The sequence below is a fragment of the Trichophyton verrucosum genome, assembly GCF_000151505.1.
Source record: "Trichophyton verrucosum HKI 0517 chromosome Unknown contig00773_1.f1.exp, whole genome shotgun sequence".
In the NCBI taxonomy this organism is placed as follows: Eukaryota; Fungi; Ascomycota; class Eurotiomycetes; order Onygenales; family Arthrodermataceae; genus Trichophyton; species Trichophyton verrucosum.
In genome coordinates this window covers 46,118-67,843 of record NW_003315255.1, presented here as the reverse complement: position 1 = coordinate 67,843, position 21,726 = coordinate 46,118, and the positions used below count along the sequence as shown (strand labels likewise).

The window sequence follows — 21,726 nt, the reverse complement described above, 5'->3', positions numbered from 1 at the left end:
GCAATGGCCTGGCCTGTAAATGAGGGAGGAGAACAATCCGGAGTCTGTGCTAAATACTGGACGTGCTTGACCGTTGTCAGGCGTTTTGAACGATGGGTTTGCGCATAAAATATATGTATGGAGTATACTTTTAATAGTTGAATGGAAAACGCAGGAAGAGACCCCATTTGGGTTCTCCCCGTCAGCAGGATCAACTTGCGAACATTTATGAGAATTGGGCACAATGCAGCCAAGTACTCGATCCTGAAACTGAAGGATAGTCCGGCTGATTTGAGACCCGTTAAAGGATTGTGTTGGATCCTTTCGTTTCCGTGATCTGACTCCCAAACGCGACACAATAACCCTAGACTCAACGTCAATATCAATGTAATTTAAGCGTTTATCTTGCAGCTATGCGTGGCTAGAATAGCCTACGGATGGTGTGAGATGTTCATTCCTCGATGACCAGCACCCGTCCTGATAGACAACCGTCTAGTATGCTCTATCCAACCGCGCGGTCAATAGCCAACCTATTAGTGCAGCCTGCTTCTAATGGGATATCGTTCAACATTCGCCTCGTTCGTGGTGAACAGGCACATTGTGCCTCCAGTGGACTGTGCAAACCAGGCCAATCTCTTCATTATCCGGCTAAAGAACCAGGTAAGGCAATTGCAAAGCCATGTGACGCCTCAGAATACAACGCTCCAAACGCTCTCTGTATGTCGCTAGTCCAGGGACAATGGAACTGTCCAGGATAAGACTTCAAGTCGCTAAGACGAGCATTTACTCTTTTGGAGCATAGAAGGGCGCGAGCTGACAACAGTAAATGACCTTGAAAAGGAATATCAAGGCAGAGCTCGTACTTCAGGCAGCTACATATTTAACACTGTGCCGATGTTTGCCTCTAGGGCAGTGCTGCTGATGGCTGCTGTCGAAGGGAGTATCGAATGTTGCCATAATAAACACCATGGGCACGGGCATCTCTCACCGGGTCGCAGGGTTGCAATTTTGTCGTAGTTAATAGCGAGCTGGATTTAGAACAGATCAAGGCTCCAGCGTACAACATCGTACAAGAACACGGCTGGTGGTATCCTCTTGAATCTTCATATGGAACCTCACTCATCCTTGGTTCTATAGTTATTGTAGGTACCTGGAAGGTAATAGAGCCTACGGTATATTCAAATGCCACCATCAAGTTGTCTGTAGTAGGTTTGCTTGCATGTCATTATTATATCTGTTCGAAGCCCCTTACTAGTTATGGAACGGGACAGGGCGAAGTCGCAGTTTACGCACCCTCCCGGCCACCCTTGTCGTCAACTTGACATGATATAGCCCTCACGTTTTCTTTATGTAATTAGGCTTCGGTGATCACAATTTGCATTTCAATTTTTCCCCCTTGCCAATGTATCTGACTTGAAGCTGGAAAGACACTGCGCCTCCACATGGCACCCTCGGGGTTAACGTGGGGAAAAGTGCGGGATTTCCCAAGAACCAGGAGTCTTTCTTGCGGGAACAAGATGAAATGACTTGGGTAAATCCATGTCATTTACCCTGGGAAAACCTTCTTGTTAATGGACAGGCTGCTGGAGTCATCTCAGAAGCCATCGCCGCAATATTTCGCCGTATAGTACTTATATTCCAAACAGGATCTGGATCTTCATGAATGGCGTATGTATAGAAGTATATATTCAAATATATATTTCAGTATTCTGCGAGGCCACTACAAAGCACATTGTCCTATGCAGTCGCTGTGCGCGCGCCACGTACTGATTTCCGGGCCGGCTGTCCGAGGGCCTATATCGTTCTCCATCTCCAGAAGCCGCGATAACATCTGAGCTTTGACGAAAAAGACCTTCAGGGCGAGATTCGTTTATCCTTGGATAGAATAGAAGAACCAACTTTAGAAAAGTGGCTACGGAGTACACTCTCTTAGGTATCAAGTATCATGTATGGGGCATGCCCGTATTTGCGATCCGCAGGCCACAAGCAACTTTCTGCCTGGACAAGGCAACGTGGTTGTAATAATAGCATCACAATGCCGTGTTTAGCGTTAATGCTGATGGCTAGCCAGGGGTTACATTCACTTCAGCTCCACTCACCAATCTCTCTGCATGAAGTAGTAATGGATTATTATGGAGCATGAGGAACTCCGTAACATTGGTGTTTTAGTATCCCGTCTCCTGGAGATTCGATTCTGTTGAAGGGATGGCTCGGGGACGAAGGGCCACAGCTAACACGACCCCGAGGCCCCGTGTCAGTTTGCTCAAAGGAACACCTTCGGCTGACAGTTTCGGTCACCAGTGAGTTCTGCTTGTTTGCTGGCATCGATTTTTAGCCTGCTTAAGGTTCGGGAGCAAGAATCAGGCGGGCCAGGGGGGAATTCTTATCCGCTTCCTCGTGGCGTACGCAGCCTCCACTCGCTCCTAGCTTGGGGGGGGGGGATGAAAGCTATACTTAAGTATATTATTATTAATAGCAGCGGGAGAGATGAGCAAAGACGGGTTGGAGAGAGAAAGGGAGATTTAGAGGACAACAGGGGAGGGAGACAGGGCTTTGCTTCTGCTTCTTTTTCGACCTTCCATCTAGGTGCTTCTCGGTTCTTTGAAAGTCAAATTCGTTTGTTTTGGACAAATAGAAACCCATGTTTCTCGGTGTTGGACCGGCATGGAATCCTAATGGTCAAGGGAGAGCGAGAGCTCACATTTCGCGAGTTAGTTGTCAAGATTTTCTGCATGAGTATATCTCGTGGGAGCTCGCCAAAGACGACGGTGGTCCAGTTTCATGACTCAATATGGCAGTCGGCAGTTATGCTTAATCGTTTTGACTTGTCGTTAGTATATAGCCGGAACAAATGAAACAACCACATGGCGGGAAGGTCTAAATCCCGGGCTTCTTTTCCCTTCTTTCCTGCATTTCCTTTGGTTTCAGAGAGGAATTGGCCTATTCAAGCCACTCGATACGCTCAATCCCGGGATGATGCTTTTGGTTTGCTGGCTCAATTCCTCCAGCCCCAACGCACGTATGAAGCAGAACAAGGATTAAACAAGCGAAGCCACCCAGAACCTCGCGCGGGTTCGGGAGGATAATCCGTGTGCTTGATGGAGTCTTCTGCAACATGCTTCATGCTACACTGCACGCACACGCTACGTGCATATTTGTTCTCCACCGACGTGGCAAGAGCTGGATGATAGGGGCGTGAGAAGAGAGAGAGACGAGAATGGGGGAAACCTGTCAGTGGAATGGAGACCGCCGTAAATTTATCCTCGCTGCTGGATAAAAAAAGATCAATACGGGCACCACTTCTTGGTGAAGCCCGTATAAACCCACTGGCGCATCAGCGAACCTGCCGAAATAAACCTTCGTATTGGCTATGGTTTCGAGAAACAAAAATAGAAAGGAAACGGAAGCGAGTCCTATCGACTATCCTGTAAGTACACAGAAGCCTCTTAAGCACAATACTCGGGTTGGGAAGAAATACACCATTTGGCAGCATACAACGAAGACGCTTGTTTAGGTCGCTGAAGATCATTTCTTGTGAGTTCCTCGGATGTTTCAGCCGCGCAAGGCTAACACAGATGATATGCGCAACGGCGAGCGCATCCTTTGCTTCTTGAGTAAATGCTAACGAGGAAAGAAGCCTAATATGTATTATGTGCATAAGCTAGCAAGTAAGTGAGTGTGTGTGTGTTGAATAAGGCCAAAGGAATAGGGATGTAGATGATACTCCTCCCCTGCGGTTGCCGATAGCCAATGCATGGTCAAATCATAAATATATTTGGACATCTTAAGGTGTACCAAGGACAGGCATCTTTGTGAACGAGCCAGCCCCCCAAAGCGTCGTCTCCACCAGGTCTTGTCCATCCGCATCTTTTTCCCCACACGGTATTATGGAGTAGGATATGCACGCGAGGGTGGGAGATCGTGAAATGTAGCCGTGAGAGTCAAGAGACTGGTTGGGAAAAAAAATGGACCTTTTTCTGCGGCAAATGTGGATAGGAAAATCATCGGTATTATGACTGACAGAAGTCTCCTCCCATTCCCATCATAGAAAAGGAATGAGAAAGAGGATTCCCAGCGGAAAGCCCGGTAATAGGAAAAATAAATGGGGTAATTTGCCGAAGGCAGCTTGCTGATTGATCAACCTTAATGCTCGGATTTGCATGGCGAGGCGTTTTGGCGACTCTGCAAGAGAAACGTCTTTCTAGCCCTTCGCAAGGCCCATGGGATTCAGCACCGGGGGTCTTCTGGTGCGGAGGAAGAAGATTTTGGCGTGTAAGGCAGAACTCGAAGTCAACCAGGGCCATCTCTTGGCCCAAGTGGGCAGGGAGGAAGAATTAGAATACGGAGGAAAAGGGAACCTAAATTGGTTGAAGCCGCAGCGAAGAGTTTAAGAAAGTGCCTGAACATCTGCGATGCTCCCCCTTGAATGAGATGAACCGAGGCGCCACAGAAATGAGCTTGACATTTGCCCTCGAATCATGGTGGCCAATGTGTTGGGATAGCGCCGATTATTGGAGGATGGCGTCCCATTGTCAAGCCAGGCCAGCATGAAATAAGATAGATGTGCCCGCCCGCCACTTGTTTCTTTTCTTTTATCACAACACTGCTTTCGAGGAGATCCTATCCCACGTGTAGACCTTGAATACGACTTTGCCTGCACTTGACAGGGTACCGTAGAGATTTGAGATGCTCGAGTGACTTACGTCAAGATTCGTCCCGCTGCTAACGATGGATAAAATAGCGCTAATCGGCCTATGAATTCCTGCTGTTTCGAAACTGTATCGCCATATATTTCCCTGTCGTTGCATACATAGTATGTATATGTATCAATTTTATAGATGCCAGTTCACCGTGAGTTTGCTGGGGAGGGGGGTGCATAATACCCTCAATCCAACCAATAGTGTTGGACTAGATTGCTTTGAACGTTGTATCTATGTATACCACTGCGGAAGTTTCAGGGACCTGGTACCGAACATTTCCTTTTTCTTTTCCATAATTCTCCATTTCGTACGAGAGATTAAGCTCAGGGTGTCGCTGGGAACGGTATTTGAAAGTAACCGAGTAACCGGGCCGCGGGTAGAAAATTCATCTTCGTATGATATAGCTTTCAAACCAGGGAGCACAAGCTGTTGAAAGGCGTCAAAGGGCCTTTTATTTCTGTTTGACCTAGACCAGATCCGGTATTTCAACTGTTCCATGCATGATAAGACTGCCGACGTAGTATTTGCAAACAAGCTAAAGCTTATATGCAGAGTAAAGAGGTATACGGTCCACTCATGCATGAGCCTTGCAGATCAAAATTTCGCTCCGCCATCGTACATGAGATGTGGTACATGTTAGACATGGGCCATATATGGCACCAGATTGGGACATCAGGCTGGGCCCACGAACCTTGCCTGTTTATACCATCTTCCCCTCTGGGAATTCCCCTTGGCGCCTGTCGTATACTTGACGCTTGTCGGATGCACTGGAAGACAGAATAAGAAGCCGATTGTCCTCCCTGCGATAAGATTTATACCCAGCAGCATCTCGACCATTCATGCCTCATCTCTGGATTCTTTTGTCAACTGCTGCACTCCTCTCCAACCTCCCTGATTCAGAAAGGGGTAGCTCTCATCACTGACAGACGAGTATCACCTCCTCTTCTTATACTTCTCAGTGGTGCACGTTTTATTCTGCCAATACCCTTCTCCCGGCCCGAGCCTTTTTGTTCAGATCCCACGATCCCACGATGATGAAAGTAAGGGCACGACGGCTTTGGACGAAGGAGGAGGATGCTCTCCTACGGAAAGCCGTCAATGAAAGCAGTAAGTTCTGATGGTAGTGACCAGCGGATTTGACGGGAGCTGATCATTCTTTTTTCCAGTGGCTAGAGGTGGTGATATCAACTGGCATCGCATAGCCTCAAACATCCCAGATCGAAATAACAAGGACTGCCGGAAACGATGGGTCTATATTCTAGCGCCTTCCTTGAACAAAGGAGCGTGGAATAAAACGGAAGATGAAAAGTTATTGCAAGGCATCCAGAAACACGGTTTCCGGTAAGCAGACCACTGGCCTTTTCATCTCGTCTCTGAGCTATTCTCGTCCGCTAATACAAAATTTTCAGCTGGGCTCTCGTTTCACAAGTTGTCGGATCTAGGCAGCCCGATCGTAAGTTCAACCTACATATTCAATCTGAATTGACAGCCATTAACTTTATTTCTGAGTAGAATGTTCAAGGAGGTGGCATGAATCGTTAAATCCAGAAATAAATAATGACAGATGGTCACTCCTGGAAGACGAGATATTGAGGGAGGCCGTAGAGATCTATGGTAGGAGATGGACCGAGATTGTGGATAGATATTTCCCCAACAGGACGCCGATTGCAGCAAAAAATAGGTTCGTTGTACTCAGTCACATAAATTTCGTTGCCCGTTCAAATGACGTTTCTTTCCCTAACATGGTTCCGGTTGTTAGATATACGCAACGCTTTGGTAGCAATAAAACCGATGGGACAGTACCGAAGCCTTCCGGAAGTGCCACCAAAAAGAAAAGCCCGATGGTGAAGCCGACCACCAGTCCAGTGACACGCGTTGAAGAGACTCGAGCTCCTTGTCAAACGATAATGCCTAAACTCCTCTGGCATGTCCCAGATCATACCCAGAGTCAGCAAGCCCGGCTCCCAGCTCCCCCAAAAGTAACGGTCCCTGAGGTATGGCCTACCAACGATACCCAATCGCCTTTGACAGCAGTCCCCTCTTATCAACAGGTCCCGAGCCTCACAAGCTCACCGAGTCCTGTGCCTATTCCGCACACTCCTTTGATTGACCCAATCCGCCCTTGCGAGCCAACAAGTATGTCTCCTTATTCATATTACACCGTCACATCACCGCAGGCAGAGATGTGTACGCCATCATTTGTGGATCCACCACTCAATGGCAACTTTGGCTACGAGCCGTGGGTTTCAAACGATATGATATCTCTCCTCCATAATGGGGTAGTGGGATATCCAGATATGGGATACAGCACCAACGTTCCGACGATGGAGCGACGATATGACCAGATTAGATTTTCGGATCACACGACTTTATTGACTTTGTAGACAATGGCTATACAGAGGGTATATAGCAATGAAAAAGCGGAGTTTTGGCGGAAATATGGGTGTTTAAATCGTCGTCCGTTGTTCAAGTTTCAAAATAACCTTTTTTAATCGATGAAATATGTATATAGACCTATGATTGATACAAACGTTAGAACTTTCTTTTCTTTTCTTTTTTGGCATCGTTCCGTCGCCTCTCTACATAATGTTAGCTCTTGGCCTTCGATTCCGCCTTAGTTGCAACGTGCCTGCAGACGCCTCTGGTCGAGGGGCTTTCTCGCATGCATCATAGCCGTGAAGCCAAAACATCTGCTTGAATCCCACTGGAGGGATCATCCATGTTTAAAATTTTGGCTTTGGTTGATTTGGATTTTCGAACGATGGTGGAAGCATCGATGTTCCTGTATTTTGATCGGATGGCAGGCCTCTGTAGCTGAGACACGGTGAGTGTAGTTGCTGCTCTAGGTGCAAGGAAAGACTGCAAGTGAACTGAAAGACTGGTTGGATTTAATAATACAAGGCTAAGCTTTAACCGACCTATCTATATTTAGATTTTGTATGCCGTCTTCGTCTGTTGTTCGTCCAGATTGTCCTATCGTTTTCCATAGTTCAGGATACGCGACTTGCGCCCACTCTTCGGCCTGATCTTTCCAGAATTGGTATGGTAATGAGTTGTAGAGATTTACGAGCCTGTGAACGTTTGATAGTTAGTAATGTAGAACACGCCTGACGATAAAGGTACTTAGCATACGTGAGTGTAGTTGGTGCGGAGCCAGTCTGTGACTCCATTTGCTTGATGGCTTGGACTGCGAGTTCCAGCTCACAATGGCCGCCAAGAGCGCCAACATATGCATTATAAACTTCATCATTGATTAATATATCCATGGATTTCAGTTTCTCCATCATTTTAGTCGCCTCTTCACGGCCGTTGCCGTATGATTCGCAGACCCTGAAAAATATAACTAGAGTTCGTTCGGAAGGACCTTCTTCTGAGTGAAGTATGTGTCTGAAAATTCTCATTGCTTGATCTGCTAGCCCGCATGCAGCATAGGCCAGCATCAAGCTGTTGCGGATTTTGGTAGTTGGAGCAACTTGGAGATCAAGTTTTAGCATATTGTGAACTAATTGTAAACTTGCTGAGTCCGCGCACTTTGCAATTCCTTGGAAGCAGCGGGCATAGGTGTAAGAATTTGGTCGGATATTAGGGTCACCCTTTTGTCGCATATGACCGAAGACTAGACAGGCAAGGTCAGGTCTCTGGCGCTCGAAAAAGATATTCATGATCATCGTCCTTGTCGAAACGGGCGTTGTTGGTATAGCTAAGTTCAAAAGTTCATATACCTCCCATGCACTGTCCACGGTTTGATCCATATCTTTGATATAATCAAGGAATGGCAATCTGATCTTTTGAAGCTCCAATGGATCGAAAGTGTCAATTATTGGTCGGAGTAAAGTTGATACACCCTCTAAGTCGCCTCGGTGAAGCAGTGATTTGCAAAGAGTGCTGAGGGTCATTGGGTCAAACCGGCCGCCCACGCCCTGCAATATATCCACAAGAGTGTTGACGGTATCAAAGTCGATTGAGGAATTCTCCACCAAACAGAGTTGTTTGATAAAGTCATTCAAGAAATCAACGTCTGATAGATCGAATTCCACGTCCGGGCTGAGTGATTGGAACAATTCTGCAGCTTCCGTAATTTGTCCAGAATAGACCAGTGAGTGTATCTGTAGAACAAATGTTCGAGCGTTAGGAGTTAAATTCCAAACCCGTGCCACTTGGATAGCCTGTTGGGCAATAATTGCCTGTTTGTGCAGGTTTGCGTATTCGATTATCATGTTGATCATGTCAATTGACATGGTGGTTCGTATCTCGGGGTTTTTTGCAGTCATTTCATCAAGCTGTTTACAGACTGAATCTGAGGAGCGTCCCCTCAAAAAGGAAAAGAGGAGGAGTGCGTCTCTGGTTTCTGGAGTTGGATACGACGGAAATGAGCTCACTATCGTTGCTGCCCACGAGTACATAGCATGCCGTAACGCGAACTTGAGCAGATGTACGTTTGTGGCCGTTGACTTCTCAATAGGAAGTTCAGCCACAGTCTTAATCGTGTGGGAATAGTTGCTGTCCGCTAGCATGGAGATCAACTGCTCCTGTCGCTCCGTATCCAATGTGATACCGCACTCCTTCATTTTTTCCAACACCATTGTGACTTTTGATGGAGTATTTTGCTCAGCACCTAGACGCCTGCTTTCTTTCGCAAATCCTTTCATGATATTAGCCCAAAGTGACAATCCATTGCTCAGATCTGGCGTGGTTTTCCAGTAGGTAATGGTGAGCTTTAATGCATCGGCAGAAAATCCGGTGGATGAGAGAACTGTGATGTACGACTTGAACACCTCGAGACCAGGCTCCGGTGTTAACTCTGGAGTCCTCTCACGTATTCTACGTATCTGGCCCATCGCAATCCTTGCCAAGTCATTAACCAGCTCGGCAGCATCTGGAGTGAAATCTGCTCGTGCCAGTGCTTCTAACGTATATTCAAAGTTTTCCAGTTCCAGGAATTCCCGTAAAGAGCCCTGGGGATCCTTTGAAGGGACACTTAAAATATGCTGAAAGGTGCGCAGAAGGAGCTCCGCCTGATAACGTGTCAAAGTAACTTGACCGAGTCGTTTATCTATAAACCGCATGAATCCCGTCGCGAGAATGAAAGGAGGCGGAGGCCGCGACTGCTGCTCCAGAGCATGTACCAGCTGCACCATAGGTTTTGATCCATATTCCGAGGCGTCATTATGTTTCCCAGTGTTGGTCTCTGTCACTCGCCGAATGGATGGGAAGCTGAATATATGTCTCCTCTGGCTGGAGAGGAGCGGGCGAAACGAGTGGGAGCGTGACCTCGCGGAAGAAAGAAAGTGCCTGTAGCATCTTGAAGCTACAAACGGCTTGTTCGTGAGAAAAGTATTGAACATTCCGGCCATATTGAGGCGCCGAGTTGGTGTGATTGTCCGGTTTCAGAGCTGAGTTGAAGCTGGTTAGAAATACTCAGATCTTTGCTGGCTTGTGGGTATAACTTACTGGATATGCATTCTATCGATCCGGAGTCATAGCATATGCCTGACTATCTTCAATTGAACCGGCGATGCTCGGTGTAATCATGTCCTGTTAGTCCCTTCACGCCGTTTGGTCAAGCTGGAGGTTTTTTTATGCTTCTTGAAGCTTTGAAGAAACGCGAGGGTGTCAAGGCTTGGCATTTTTGACCGAGCTAAGCCATATAAAAAAAAATCTCTTGCTAGACAACGACGAAGGACGTTTCGAGGCAGCAGATCAAGCCGTCACATACCATTTCTTGGGCATATAACAGAGTCATTCTTATTGCCCAGGCCCGCAATGGCTACCAAATTGACCACCTGCCGTCCGATCCTCTGCCAGCTGACAGGCTTCACCCCCCGGGTCTCCTGTCGGTCTAACTCAGGCTTTGGAGGAATCACCTTGAATCCAGCGACAGGTAAGCCATACAACTGTCTTCGATGTCGTTATAGACTTTCTTTGGGAGTTACTTGATCTAACTCTTGCAAATTTATAGACGCCAGACTCCGCGGTATCCGACGGAGACAGCTTCAGAACCAACAATTCGAGGCAGAGAGAGCCCGGGAACAGCGAGCCTTCGACCTACAAAAACAGCAGACCAGAACATGGCAACCCGGCGACGTGTACTCCCCGCGTGATTTGAGCCCGGCGGAAATGAAGAAATGGAAGAAACGACGCAATCCTACGACTGATATTTTCGACGCTCTATCGCTGAACCCTCTACACATGTACAAGGTATTTGCGAGGATTTCTCTCCGTCAATTTACCGCTTAAACCAAAAAACTTCAGTACTAATAGCTTTGCGCTGCATGTTAGAACATCGCCGTTATGTCTGAATACGTGACCGAGACAGGCCGGATCAAGTCAGCGAGGGATACCGGCCTACGACGAATCAACCAAAGGAAGCTCTCCAAAGCTATTAGGAGAGCTGTCAGCATGGGGCTGATGCCCAGTGTTCACCGGCATCCGGAAATTCTCATGCTCGAAAAGAAGCTCTAAGCCTGCACTGTCACTGTTTTCCCGCATGCCCTGTGGTGTTTGAGATGATTACCAGATGTATACTACGCACTAGACTCGACTGTTTTCTATCTACCCGACTGTATAAAAGACGATTTCACTACCATTAGCCGGCTGTTTCAGCAAACATGGCCCCTTTTTCATGCCTCCTTTGACCCTGATATTCATCTATAGTTAACGTCGTGGTTTTATATCGCCTTATTCAGCATCAAATGCTGGCTGCCCCGCCCGGATACTTTTGTTCTCTCCAACTACTCGACTTACTAGACAGCGCACCTCTATAGAAAATAGGCAAACACAAGCAACATAATTTCTAGATTCAAGATGAGCATCAAAAGCGGTATGATTAAGATTCAGGCTCCCTTTTCGCTACCGGTAGCTGACAAGCTGTTAGATTCTACATGGGCTGCCTGCCCGTCGACAACCCGAGGGCAGCCAACCCAGCTCTCGTCTGACCCAAAAGGAGAACGGTTAGCCTACGCGGTAAGGATGTCTTTGGACTGTGTCTCCGGTGTGATTGCGCGATTGGAATAGCTATAATCTGACTATCTGCGGTTTAACAGTCCAACAGGTCCATATTCCTTCGCTCAATAGACAACCCTTCGGTTTCAACTCAGTACACAGCCCACACTGCAGAGACGACCGTTGCCCGATTTTCACCCTCCGGATACTACGTTGCTAGCGGAGACGCATCTGGTATTGTGCGTGTGTGGGACTGCGTCGGAGAGGGTGTCACAAAAGGAGAATATTCCATTGTGAGCGGGAGAATCAACGACCTGGCCTGGGATGGCGATTCGCAGCGCATAATTGCTGTCGGTAAAGGTAACCAGCGATTTGGGCACTGCATAACGGCGGATAGCGGCAATACTGTTGGTGAAATAACGGGGCATAGTCAGGTTATCAACTCCGTGTCAATCAGGCAGCAGAGGCCGTTACGCGCTGCAACAGCTGGAGATGACAGGACCTTAGTGTTTTACCATGGTGCTCCATTCAAATACAATACCGGAATCCGGGAAAAGCACAACAATTACATCTACGGTGTTGCATTTAGCCCGAACGGTGACAACCTAGTCAGTGTAGGTGGTGACAGGAGAATTTGGCTCTACGATGGGAAGACTGGAGAGGTCAAAGGCCAGGTTGGGGAAGGTGAGCACAAGGGCAGCATTTTCGGTGTCTCCTGGTCAAGTGATTCTCGAAGATTTGTCACTGCCAGTGCAGACCGAACAGTTAAGCTGTGGGACGTCGAACAGGGCAAGGTGGTCCAGAATTGGACCCTCGGAGAGGATGGTCCTGTTGGCGTGGCAGACCAACAGGTTGGAGTCGTATGGCCTAGTGGAAGAACAGACGGTTTGACCATAAGCTTGTCACTCTCAGGGATTCTTAATTATCTGATTGAAGGGACCGAAAAGCCAACAAGACGAGTGGAGGGCCATCAGAAGAACATAACCACATTATCCTCTCGTGAGTCATGCCCAAGCGATACATTCTGGACTGGAAGCTATGATGGAAGAGTCTGCCAGTGGAATATATCAGATGGATCGGCACAAACGGCAAAGGGCCAAGGACACAACAGCTACGTTGCAGGATTTTCGGCTACTAGCGAGGGAAGCTCAGGACAAATATATAGCGTTGGGTGGGATGATAAGCTAAGATCAATTGATCTGGGGTCAAACACTTATAGCGAGCTTGATACCAAACTCACTGCACAGCCAAAGGGTATCGCTACAGCGGGGGAATTTATCCTCGCCGCCAGTTCCGATTGTGTTGAGATCTTCTCTAAGGGACAACTCACTGGAAAATTCGACTCTAAATCACAAATAACTGCCGTTGCTGCTACTGGTTCCTCAGTAGCGATTGGTGGTGAAGATGCTTCAATTCGAATTGGCAAACTCGACGGCAATGGTACCGGAATCAGCATTAGCATCGAGACCAAACTGTTGAGGAACCGAATTACCGCATTGGCCTTTTTCTCTGATGAATCCATCCTAGCCGCCGGTGATTCGAGCGGTAGAATCATTGTTTACAAGACCGCAGATGGTAGCAAAGTTACCGACCGTTGGACGGCGCACACCAGCCGAATCACATCTCTTTCATGGAACAAGGAAGCTTCTCATCTAGTGAGCGGATCCCTGGACACTAATATCTTTGTATGGAATCTTGCTCGCCCTGGTGAGAGACTGCAGATGAAGAACGCTCACCAGGAAGGTGTCAACGTTGTTACTTGGATAGCCGATGGGTCCAAGGTTGCATCCGGAGGCGCTGATGGTTCTGTAAAGACCTGGAACGTTGAGCTTGCGAAGTAAGCAGTTAAGAATTATCATTCTAAGTAGGAAAAATATAAAGAATTTTCTCTACTGCCAATTTAACCCATGGTCATCTGCTATTAATTGCCAGTGAATTCACATGATATTTTTGTATTATGGAATGTTTATAGACTACAGGCTCCTTTGCAGTAGACAAGTGGATAATATCTGGATATGAATTATGGTGAGCCCTATCTTTGAAGATATTATATCAGTGGTACTGCTTTCCATGTACCCAAAATTGAAAACAAGGCGACTATCTAACTATTGGGCTAGCAACTATCTACTTCATTCAAGCAAAATTAGCAAATGAACAATGGCAGGGTATCTATGCCACAGTGCTGTTGGTGCGCCAGTCGCGAATGCGAGAGTAGCGGGCTGAACCATGGCTGGTAGATGTTGCGTTGACTCCCGTTGCTTCTTCATGAGCGACAATTCTCTGCCGCTTCAGGTCAAAGCAGGCAGATTTTTCTTCAATATCTGCGCAGAAGGCATATAATACCTTAGTATCCATATCGCAGAAGAAACCCTCTTCGGTATGTGCAAAGTCAGGGCCCATGGATGAGCCGGACATGCAAAGTCGCCTGGCCGAGTGATGCTTGGAGTCGCTAATAACGAGTTCGGAATTAGCCCACCCAGGACGACGGATGGTAGAACGACGAGCCCGGGGATGTTCGTCTCGTTTTTTCTTGGGATAGTAGTTGATTGAACTGGGATCGTTTTCCTCGCGCAGCCCGAAGTCAATGTTATTGCACAGTCTCTTTGGATCCTTGTTATTCCCCTCAAACTGGTCCTCAGAATACGCAGGCCATCGCACCTGGAACCCAGTCTTCGGCTGGTCCCCATTTTTGTCAATCCAGAAGCAATCGGGCTGATGGTCCTTCTTGTCACTGATGTATAAGTTGCTGGGGAACCAGGCACCGCCACAGGGCTCGCTGAAGTCACCAGTGACTGCATACTTGTTGCCTCCGCGGTCATCTGTCCAGGTGGTTGACACCCAGGCAATACACACTGCATCATCGTTGGCCGAAAATAAGGTATACACCCCCTGATTGTCATGCTGGACTTTGATTTCACCAATGTTCCCTGCTTCTACCCTTCCGGGGTCGACAGTAATACCAACGAACTTTCCAACCTCGTTCCAAACACGCCTACAATGGGGTTAGCTGCATAATTCCACAGTTTGGTAAAGGCGATATATCAATTAAAACATACACATCGGGAAGGTCACCTGCAGAGTTGGACAATTGCGGACCGTCGAGGGCAACGGCGACTTTGATTGTCGAGCCGGAGTGCGAGCCTTCGCCACCGAATCTGTCCAGCCCAAAGGAGATGATACCCAGGCTCCCAGCAATAATACCAAGCATATTCACGAATGCCATGTTTGGAAAAAGTGAGGTACAAAATTTGTACCAGTATCAAGAGCAAACAGAAAGATTTGATGTACACAATAGTTCGGATTGTGGTCTTGACTTGACAGTTCGTTTGACGTGGTTGAAAGAGCAGATTATATAGACAGTTCTCAAGCTGGTTACCGAACAGAAATGCCTATATTTTGTTTTCATAATGCTCTACTTTAGTAACTGCATCCTCAATTGACCTCTGCCAATGAAGGAAGCATCACTCATTTGCCTTGTACATCGTTCGTGTTTGGCTCCTCCGTTGGGTATAACATCATTTCTTGCTAGTTGTGGATATAGGAGATCCAACAATAAGGCGCATTATTTGCGCCGTCATGATGGGCAGAACAAAATCGATAAACATCATCCAACATATATGAATGCAATAGTCCCGTCCCGTGGATATGGAATATCCCAGTGTGTTGTCCACGAAATTATAAAATGATGGATGTTTTGAAACTAAGTTGCTTAATAATAAGCATCCGAGTATTTTAATGGAGGCTCAAATGATAAAACACACAAATTACGGAGACTAGTAATGTTTTTTCCATATTCAGTATACCCGAGCAATTTTAGTATGAATTATAAAATACACTAGTAACAACATAGTTTCAAGCGCTGACTTTAAGCGCCGTTCACGATGTTGAATGTCGGTTTTGCTGATGAGAACTCAGAATATATCCAAGTCAAGCGACCTTGTCCTGTGCCATTGCGCATCCGCGGTGGATTTGCAGGACACTACTATGGCAGAGTATAATGGGCCAAATTCTCACTTATTTGGACTGTCGGTTCACCGACATCAGCACTTTTGATTCCCATGGAGCCGTTTGTGATGAATTGAAGCAAAAGAGAATCTATAATGCAAAAACGCATAATGACAGTTGAGCATGGTTGATTCATGTTTCGAATCTTCCAATACTATTAATGATATACGTGTTATATGGGGCTCTGATAGTCATACGAGCTTATAATTCTGGCGCCAAGTATAACACCGGAGGCATGCATCGACCCTTGTCCCTCCAAGCTCCTCACTCTGGAACTTAGCGGGTCCTTCTCAAGACGACAGTAGGACAAAGAAGCTATTTAACGGTTATGTCTTTACTCCGGGTTATGCATTATGACGCGAAAGAGCAACAGCCAAGTGTTGCGGTCCGCTGAACATCACAACAGAACACTCCACTATGACAATAAGACAGGAGTTATATATGATGCAATATGACAGCTCCCAATTAACGGCAAATCTACCGGGATATAAAGTCGAGATATACTGGCCTCAATTCCAACATACAGCGATTTGAAGCCATTTCAGCATCATTTCTGATCTGAACTTCGTGATTCCTTTATATCCAAAGCAACAATGCCTCCTTTAAAACTATCAAGCGTCACCTTTGTTCTGTTTTTGATTCCCTTCACTATTGGCGCTGGGGATACCGACTTAATTGGATGCAATTCCGTTGGCTGTCCTACAATCGATGGCTATGACCGCTGTACAGTTGAGGATGTCACCCATATTGGCGTGGGACTTTCCCGAATCCAGAATGCCCCCTCAGAATTGGAAGGATTTTCTCTCGTAAAGGGAGTCAATGTTTCGAACAAGGCCAATGAAGATCCCGGTCTTCCGTTCAACTCGCTATATTACCTATCTGTTCCAGAAACCGCAGACACTGGAAAGCTTCACGGATGCACTGTCGTCTTCAACGACCCCCCTTTCAAAAAGTTCAAATATCCCATGAAGGAAGGAAAAATCGCCGGTACTTCGGTTATTGTCAATATGACAGATAGTCGTGCTGCTGCTGGGATGTGCTCGGATGTCATTGAACAGAGCTGCATTGATAAAATTCTGCAAAACGCCAGCGACGTGGCTGATGAGGGCAGTGGAAACACATGCGAGAAGCTTGAGCGGGAGATGAAGAAGAATTTTGACGGATGCACTAGCTTTGGCGGCCCAGGAACATCTCTCGGGAATTTTACTGTCAAGTCCCTCGATGCCCTCTCGACAGTGAAAAATTCATCAGACTGCTGGCCTACAAAGCAGAAATCGGACCGGTTATTGGAGATTGCACGGGCTACGTCTTATGTAAGTTTAACTACTTGCCATTCCCCTTGTTGGCATCCTTTTTAACCATTATTCATCACGCAGGGTAATGAAACGGACACTTATGATGAATATACCAAAGAGGCATATAAGATCACACCAGTGTTGACTCTATTTGTTGGTGGAAACGGCAGCCTCATTGACCATACTTCTTCTCAGATGACTTGCTTGAAGGTTATTACTACGAAGAAGTATGACGTGGAGCCGGGGCGCCCGGAGAACAAAGCGATAATTTTGAGAGGCAGCTGGGTGAGCTTGGTGATTGTGGGGCTGACAGCAATCTTTATGGCTCTATGAATATCCTCGACATGATACCCGTGTACAAAATCAATTCAGGAATAGATATACCTTATCAAACCCTAGTATGACGAAACTTAGAGAGTGAACAGTTTACTCCTTATCCAATATTGCGTTGTTTTTATTGTCCCTCTTATAAGTGATGTTATTGTATCATATATGGATTCTCATTTGGTTTCTCAAGGGATTTCTGGTCCATTGGGACTAAATATTGCATTTGGAGGAATTCCATGGAGTCTACGTATAAGAAGGGAAGACTTACGCGGTACATCGAACCATTGAAGCTCGTATCGACCTATAACCTGTCGTCATGATACGGTTCTGTAGGCAAACGTCAAATTAAGCTTAGATCAAAAGCCCGCCAGCCTCTAACCTTAACACCCAGCTTTTAACTGGGGCATTTATACCTGCAGCCAAGTAACTAACCAATTGGCCACTGCGCAATTAACAACATAATAGAGAAGGTCCTAATCATTGCTCTTCTCTCTTTGCGATGGTGCCATGGATAATGTTACCTAGCCAACCAGTGATAGAACATGATTAGCTGTATGAGTAGCGAGTCACCGATCGGATATTGACCAGCAATTAATGTAGAGCACACCTCGATTCTTTAGGCTCTCAATAACCGAAGCGTAAAGGTTCACAGCTAAACAACAAGGCTTTCTGCTCCACAACGTTGCCGGTGAGATTGAAATTGTGGCTTTCCACGAGGCATATGCCGCATAACTGCCGCCCGCGTGGCGGTAAATCTAGTCGGCTATCCCTTCGTCCGGTCCAGGGGAGAAGGGTGTTTACGTGCATAAAGTCCAGGAAGATGCCGAACACGGACTATGCGGGTAGAATGCTGGGATATGAAGCAATTGCTCTACCAAGGTTGATGAGGCTGAGGCCCTAGTGCTTCTATAAAGCATGAAAGTGACTGCACTCCTGGTATCACCGGCTCGAGGATGGGTATCGCCAGGCCATGTGGTTAACCGATTCATGGGGCTCTGCTCGAGTTACACAGCGTAGACTCCCAGCTGTCAGACGGCAATGAGACCGTAGCAGAGGCTGACTATGTAGTATTCAGCTAGTAGATACAGGATCCGGTGACAACATATGGATGGTTTAACTAGCACTGGCTGCCCTTGGGCTTGAAATTAATGCACCCGCAAGGTAGTAATCCCGGCAAACAGGTAGTCTACTAACTAGTTACCTCGCAGTGCAGCAAATCACCCGACAGGCGTGTGTTTCACAGCAGTCTCAAGATATAGTTATAGGGTAGCTAGACGAGCTCGACCGAACGAGACAACGCCCTCGTCACCAGGCCACAGGCGCCGACAAGCTTCCAAACACCCGTGGAGCCGCTCTGGGAACCATTGTGACGGGTTCACGGGAGATAAACAGATCGACCATCATCGATCATCGTCGCGTGTATGAACCCTGACGGAGCCGCGTTGATCGTGCTGATCAGGTTGATCTCCATCAGCGAATTTCAACGTCCATCGTTCATCGAGATGTAGATGAGAGAGAACGGCGTCACTGCAAGCGTTTCGTTAGCGAAATCCGCAGGTAATAAATATTGAGGATGGTGAAGAAGTATCCTATGAGGTTTCTCGAGGGGAAAAGGGGTTCGTTGGCAGCCTACCAAGCACTGTTTGTCTCGAGCCGGACAGAGTAAGAGACATCTTGGACAGTGAGGTCTGAAACTAGCCTGGAGTCAACCAGACAGTACTTGATAATATGAGAATGCGATGGACTGATGTTATGGACCCTGAAGTCACTGATCATTCAATCAACGTGCTACTCTGTTAATCGCCAGGGGTTATTCCCGGCGCTCGCAAGACTCGAGAGATGATGACTTATACTTTCGCTTGATTGCAGGATGTGAAGGCTGTAGAGTAACATCGTTCGACTCTTACATCATTTACCTGGGCCATTCTCGCTAGATGAACGGCGGTTATGGCGATATTCATACTGACCCCTTCATATATCAAACGGCAATATACTCCGTAACTACTGCAGCTGAGAACGCGGGGGAAATGCCTATGCGGTTGTAGATGTCTATCTTTGACAGCAGCATTAACTATCCGCTCAGTTTGCCACTGGTTGTGATTACGGATAATAAGAATAGCACAGGTATCAGGTATCCCGTGGCTGGCGACGGGAGGCATGGATGTCATCCTGAAGTGGTGAAGTTGGGGCCGTTTTTTTATACGAGAATTAAAGGAGGAGTGCGGAGGAGATCCGTAATGTGTGCTTCGTACCTGATCGCTAGGTCGGCGATCAACTTCTGGAATAAAAGCCGTGGTCTTCTGACATGCACGAGAGAGCTTATCATGTTCTCCGTGATTCTTCTAGTGTCCGCACATCCAGGGTCCAGTAGTGTTGTTCCTTTGATGAAGCAGCACAAAATGCAGCATGGACAGGATCCTTAAGCTAGCCACAACCCATCCTGTCAAGGACCAGGCTTGACTTGACTGACTTGGGGTTGGCTAATATCGAATATCCGGTTGGTTATTCTTGGTTTTTTTTTGGTCCTTGAAATTGCCCGTGTCCACAGGATGTAAAATGATCGCCACGTCAGAGAAAGACTTTCGGGGGGGATTCAGGCCAGCTTCGAGACATTTTTTTTGACTGTCCAAGTATTCAGGAGTAAAGGTGGCACCGTGTAATTTCGGGGAGCCACCATCCTGGCCATCAGCACGTTCATAGAACGGCAGTTCCAGATGGTGAAAGTGAGGGTGTGCTGATATCATTATTCTATTTTTGGGAAAGGATAAATATCACAGGCAAGTGGAGGGATGCCGTGTGAAAGGAGAGGCACATCAGGCAACAGATTCTGGTCAGTCTCTGCATGCATGAAACGCATTCCCCAGGTTTTCCAAGGGAAAATCGGGTGTTTCCGAATGCTTAGCCTGGAGATAACGTTTTGTCATGACCTTCCCTTTCGGTCGATAGTTGATGCTTTAACCGCCAGCGTTGCTGAAGAATGGGGCCACTAGGGGGACCGGGGAGAGTATGCTTTTGGGAGTGTATCCTGCTCAGCAGCGTATATGTCCAGCTAAGGATCTATCTCATGCAGCAAGCGGGAAACAGGCCCTCGATTCCCGCGGCAGACATGGCTTGGATGAAGCCAAGGGCAGGAAAACCTGGGGGTGCTTCGGAAATTGATATAAACCCGAGAGAAAGCGGAATTCCAGAATAGATTAAGCAGCTAGTTATCCAAAGCAGCGATCTCCAGCCTGCCAACTAGCTGGCTAACATGTTAGACAAGTATCCAAGTCGTAGAGGCGAGTGTATTTGATGAGGGTTGCAACCGGAAGAGGCGGCGGGCTTCCCCTATCGAAACAGTCCACCGTCCGCCTGTGAGGCCGCAAGTGATCGTCTCCTCGAGACGGTCCAGAAGAGTTTAGAGTCCTCGTATCGGCCAGCGAGCCCTGAGACCGCTAACTAGAGTGGAGCAGCCCACTAGCTCTTAGGCCAGTGCAAGTATAGCCTGCCTGGCAGGGATTCAGGGGCTGTGTGCCAGCCTGTCCTGCAGGCCGATGAACTGTGCCAGATTCCCCAGACTGCACGCCCACGAACTGCTCGATTAGACACCTGTCTGGCGCTGCATGAAGGCCCCCCCGCATCGTCCCCCTGGCGCGATGTAGCGTGAGACGGCGATATAAGGCTTTTTGTCCTGTGGCTTGCTGACTCGTGGGAGCCTGCTGGATAGCAAAACATCGTGAGACGGCCGAGGCTGGGTCTCTATGGCAAGCATGCGCACCGAAAACCGCTGCCGACGCCCACAGTTAATATGTAATTATCCTTTCGATCATGATATGGCCTCTGTTGTTTTGTTTATCGCGGGCTGGGATTGTGTGTATGTGAGTTGATAGCCTTCGCCCCTTGCTGGCTCTCCCGGGGGCCTTGTGATCATCCCGCCGGCCCAGGGACTCTGCTCTGCTCGCCTTCTCCAGCTTCTTCGTCTCTTCTGGCGGCGGACTGAGGCACGAACTGGCTGATGCTTGACCGAGTCCAGCCGTGGCGGCCGCTTGCTCGCTGCCAGGGCCATCCCGGTCCGAGGTCTAAGTCTATCTCTGGCGACGCCTGTTTTCTCCTTGTCCACTAACTAGCTAACTAGTTACCAAGTAACTAGCTGACCACAAGCCACGGCAGTTGGGATGGCAGGTCACGATCCACGGGCAGCCGCCTGGCCGCGCTTCGAGCTCGCCTGTTACACCAGGCCGGCGTTGTGATGCTGTCCGCTGCCCGTTGGGAGCTGCGAGAGCTGCGCCGGTGTGGGAGCACAGAGGGACTGCAGCCCAGGGCATGACCCGGATCTGCTGAAGCTCTGCCGCGAGCTGGCCGGAAGGAAACAAAAACAAGATACCCCGTATAGCACAGAGTGACAGGATGCTACGTGCTTGGCAGGAAGGGCCAGTTTAATGAGGCTTGACACGGCCCGAAGGATACATCTGCTCAGCTCGATCCATATCAGACCCAGG

General features: G+C 47.7%; 6 protein-coding genes across 6 annotated transcripts; 4 read left to right on the top strand and 2 right to left on the bottom strand.

Moving 5' to 3' along the window:
* Window positions 1-5,710: 5,710 nt before the first annotated feature.
* Window positions 5,711-7,063, top strand: TRV_06697 (uncharacterized protein; the record flags this gene model as incomplete). Its single annotated transcript, XM_003019247.1, has 4 exons — window positions 5,711-5,786; window positions 5,846-6,020; window positions 6,089-6,132; window positions 6,228-7,063. The coding sequence occupies 4 exons, from the start codon at window positions 5,711-5,713 to the stop codon at window positions 7,061-7,063; spliced, it is 1,131 nt and encodes a 376-aa protein (XP_003019293.1).
* A 283-nt stretch (window positions 7,064-7,346) lies between these two features.
* Window positions 7,347-10,033, bottom strand: TRV_06696 (mitochondrial respiratory complex I chaperone (Cia84), putative; the record flags this gene model as incomplete). Its single annotated transcript, XM_003019246.1, has 3 exons — window positions 7,347-7,557; window positions 7,598-7,750; window positions 7,812-10,033. The coding sequence occupies 3 exons, from the start codon at window positions 10,031-10,033 to the stop codon at window positions 7,347-7,349; spliced, it is 2,586 nt and encodes an 861-aa protein (XP_003019292.1).
* Window positions 10,034-10,442: 409 nt separating this feature from the next.
* TRV_06695 (37S ribosomal protein S18, putative) lies at window positions 10,443-10,916 on the top strand (the record flags this gene model as incomplete). The annotated part of the gene is made up of 2 exons (XM_003019245.1): window positions 10,443-10,560; window positions 10,639-10,916. The coding sequence occupies 2 exons, from the start codon at window positions 10,443-10,445 to the stop codon at window positions 10,914-10,916; spliced, it is 396 nt and encodes a 131-aa protein (XP_003019291.1).
* A 567-nt stretch (window positions 10,917-11,483) lies between these two features.
* TRV_06694 (uncharacterized protein) lies at window positions 11,484-13,462 on the top strand (the record flags this gene model as incomplete). Its single annotated transcript, XM_003019244.1, has 2 exons — window positions 11,484-11,642; window positions 11,723-13,462. The coding sequence occupies 2 exons, from the start codon at window positions 11,484-11,486 to the stop codon at window positions 13,460-13,462; spliced, it is 1,899 nt and encodes a 632-aa protein (XP_003019290.1).
* A 328-nt stretch (window positions 13,463-13,790) lies between these two features.
* On the bottom strand, window positions 13,791-14,844 carry TRV_06693 (uncharacterized protein; the record flags this gene model as incomplete). The annotated part of the gene is made up of 2 exons (XM_003019243.1): window positions 13,791-14,613; window positions 14,678-14,844. 2 exons carry the CDS (start codon window positions 14,842-14,844, stop codon window positions 13,791-13,793), a joined length of 990 nt encoding a protein of 329 aa, XP_003019289.1.
* A 1,375-nt stretch (window positions 14,845-16,219) lies between these two features.
* TRV_06692 (uncharacterized protein) lies at window positions 16,220-17,254 on the top strand (the record flags this gene model as incomplete). Its single annotated transcript, XM_003019242.1, has 2 exons — window positions 16,220-16,939; window positions 17,003-17,254. 2 exons carry the CDS (start codon window positions 16,220-16,222, stop codon window positions 17,252-17,254), a joined length of 972 nt encoding a protein of 323 aa, XP_003019288.1.
* Between the last annotated feature and the right edge of the window lie 4,472 nt (window positions 17,255-21,726).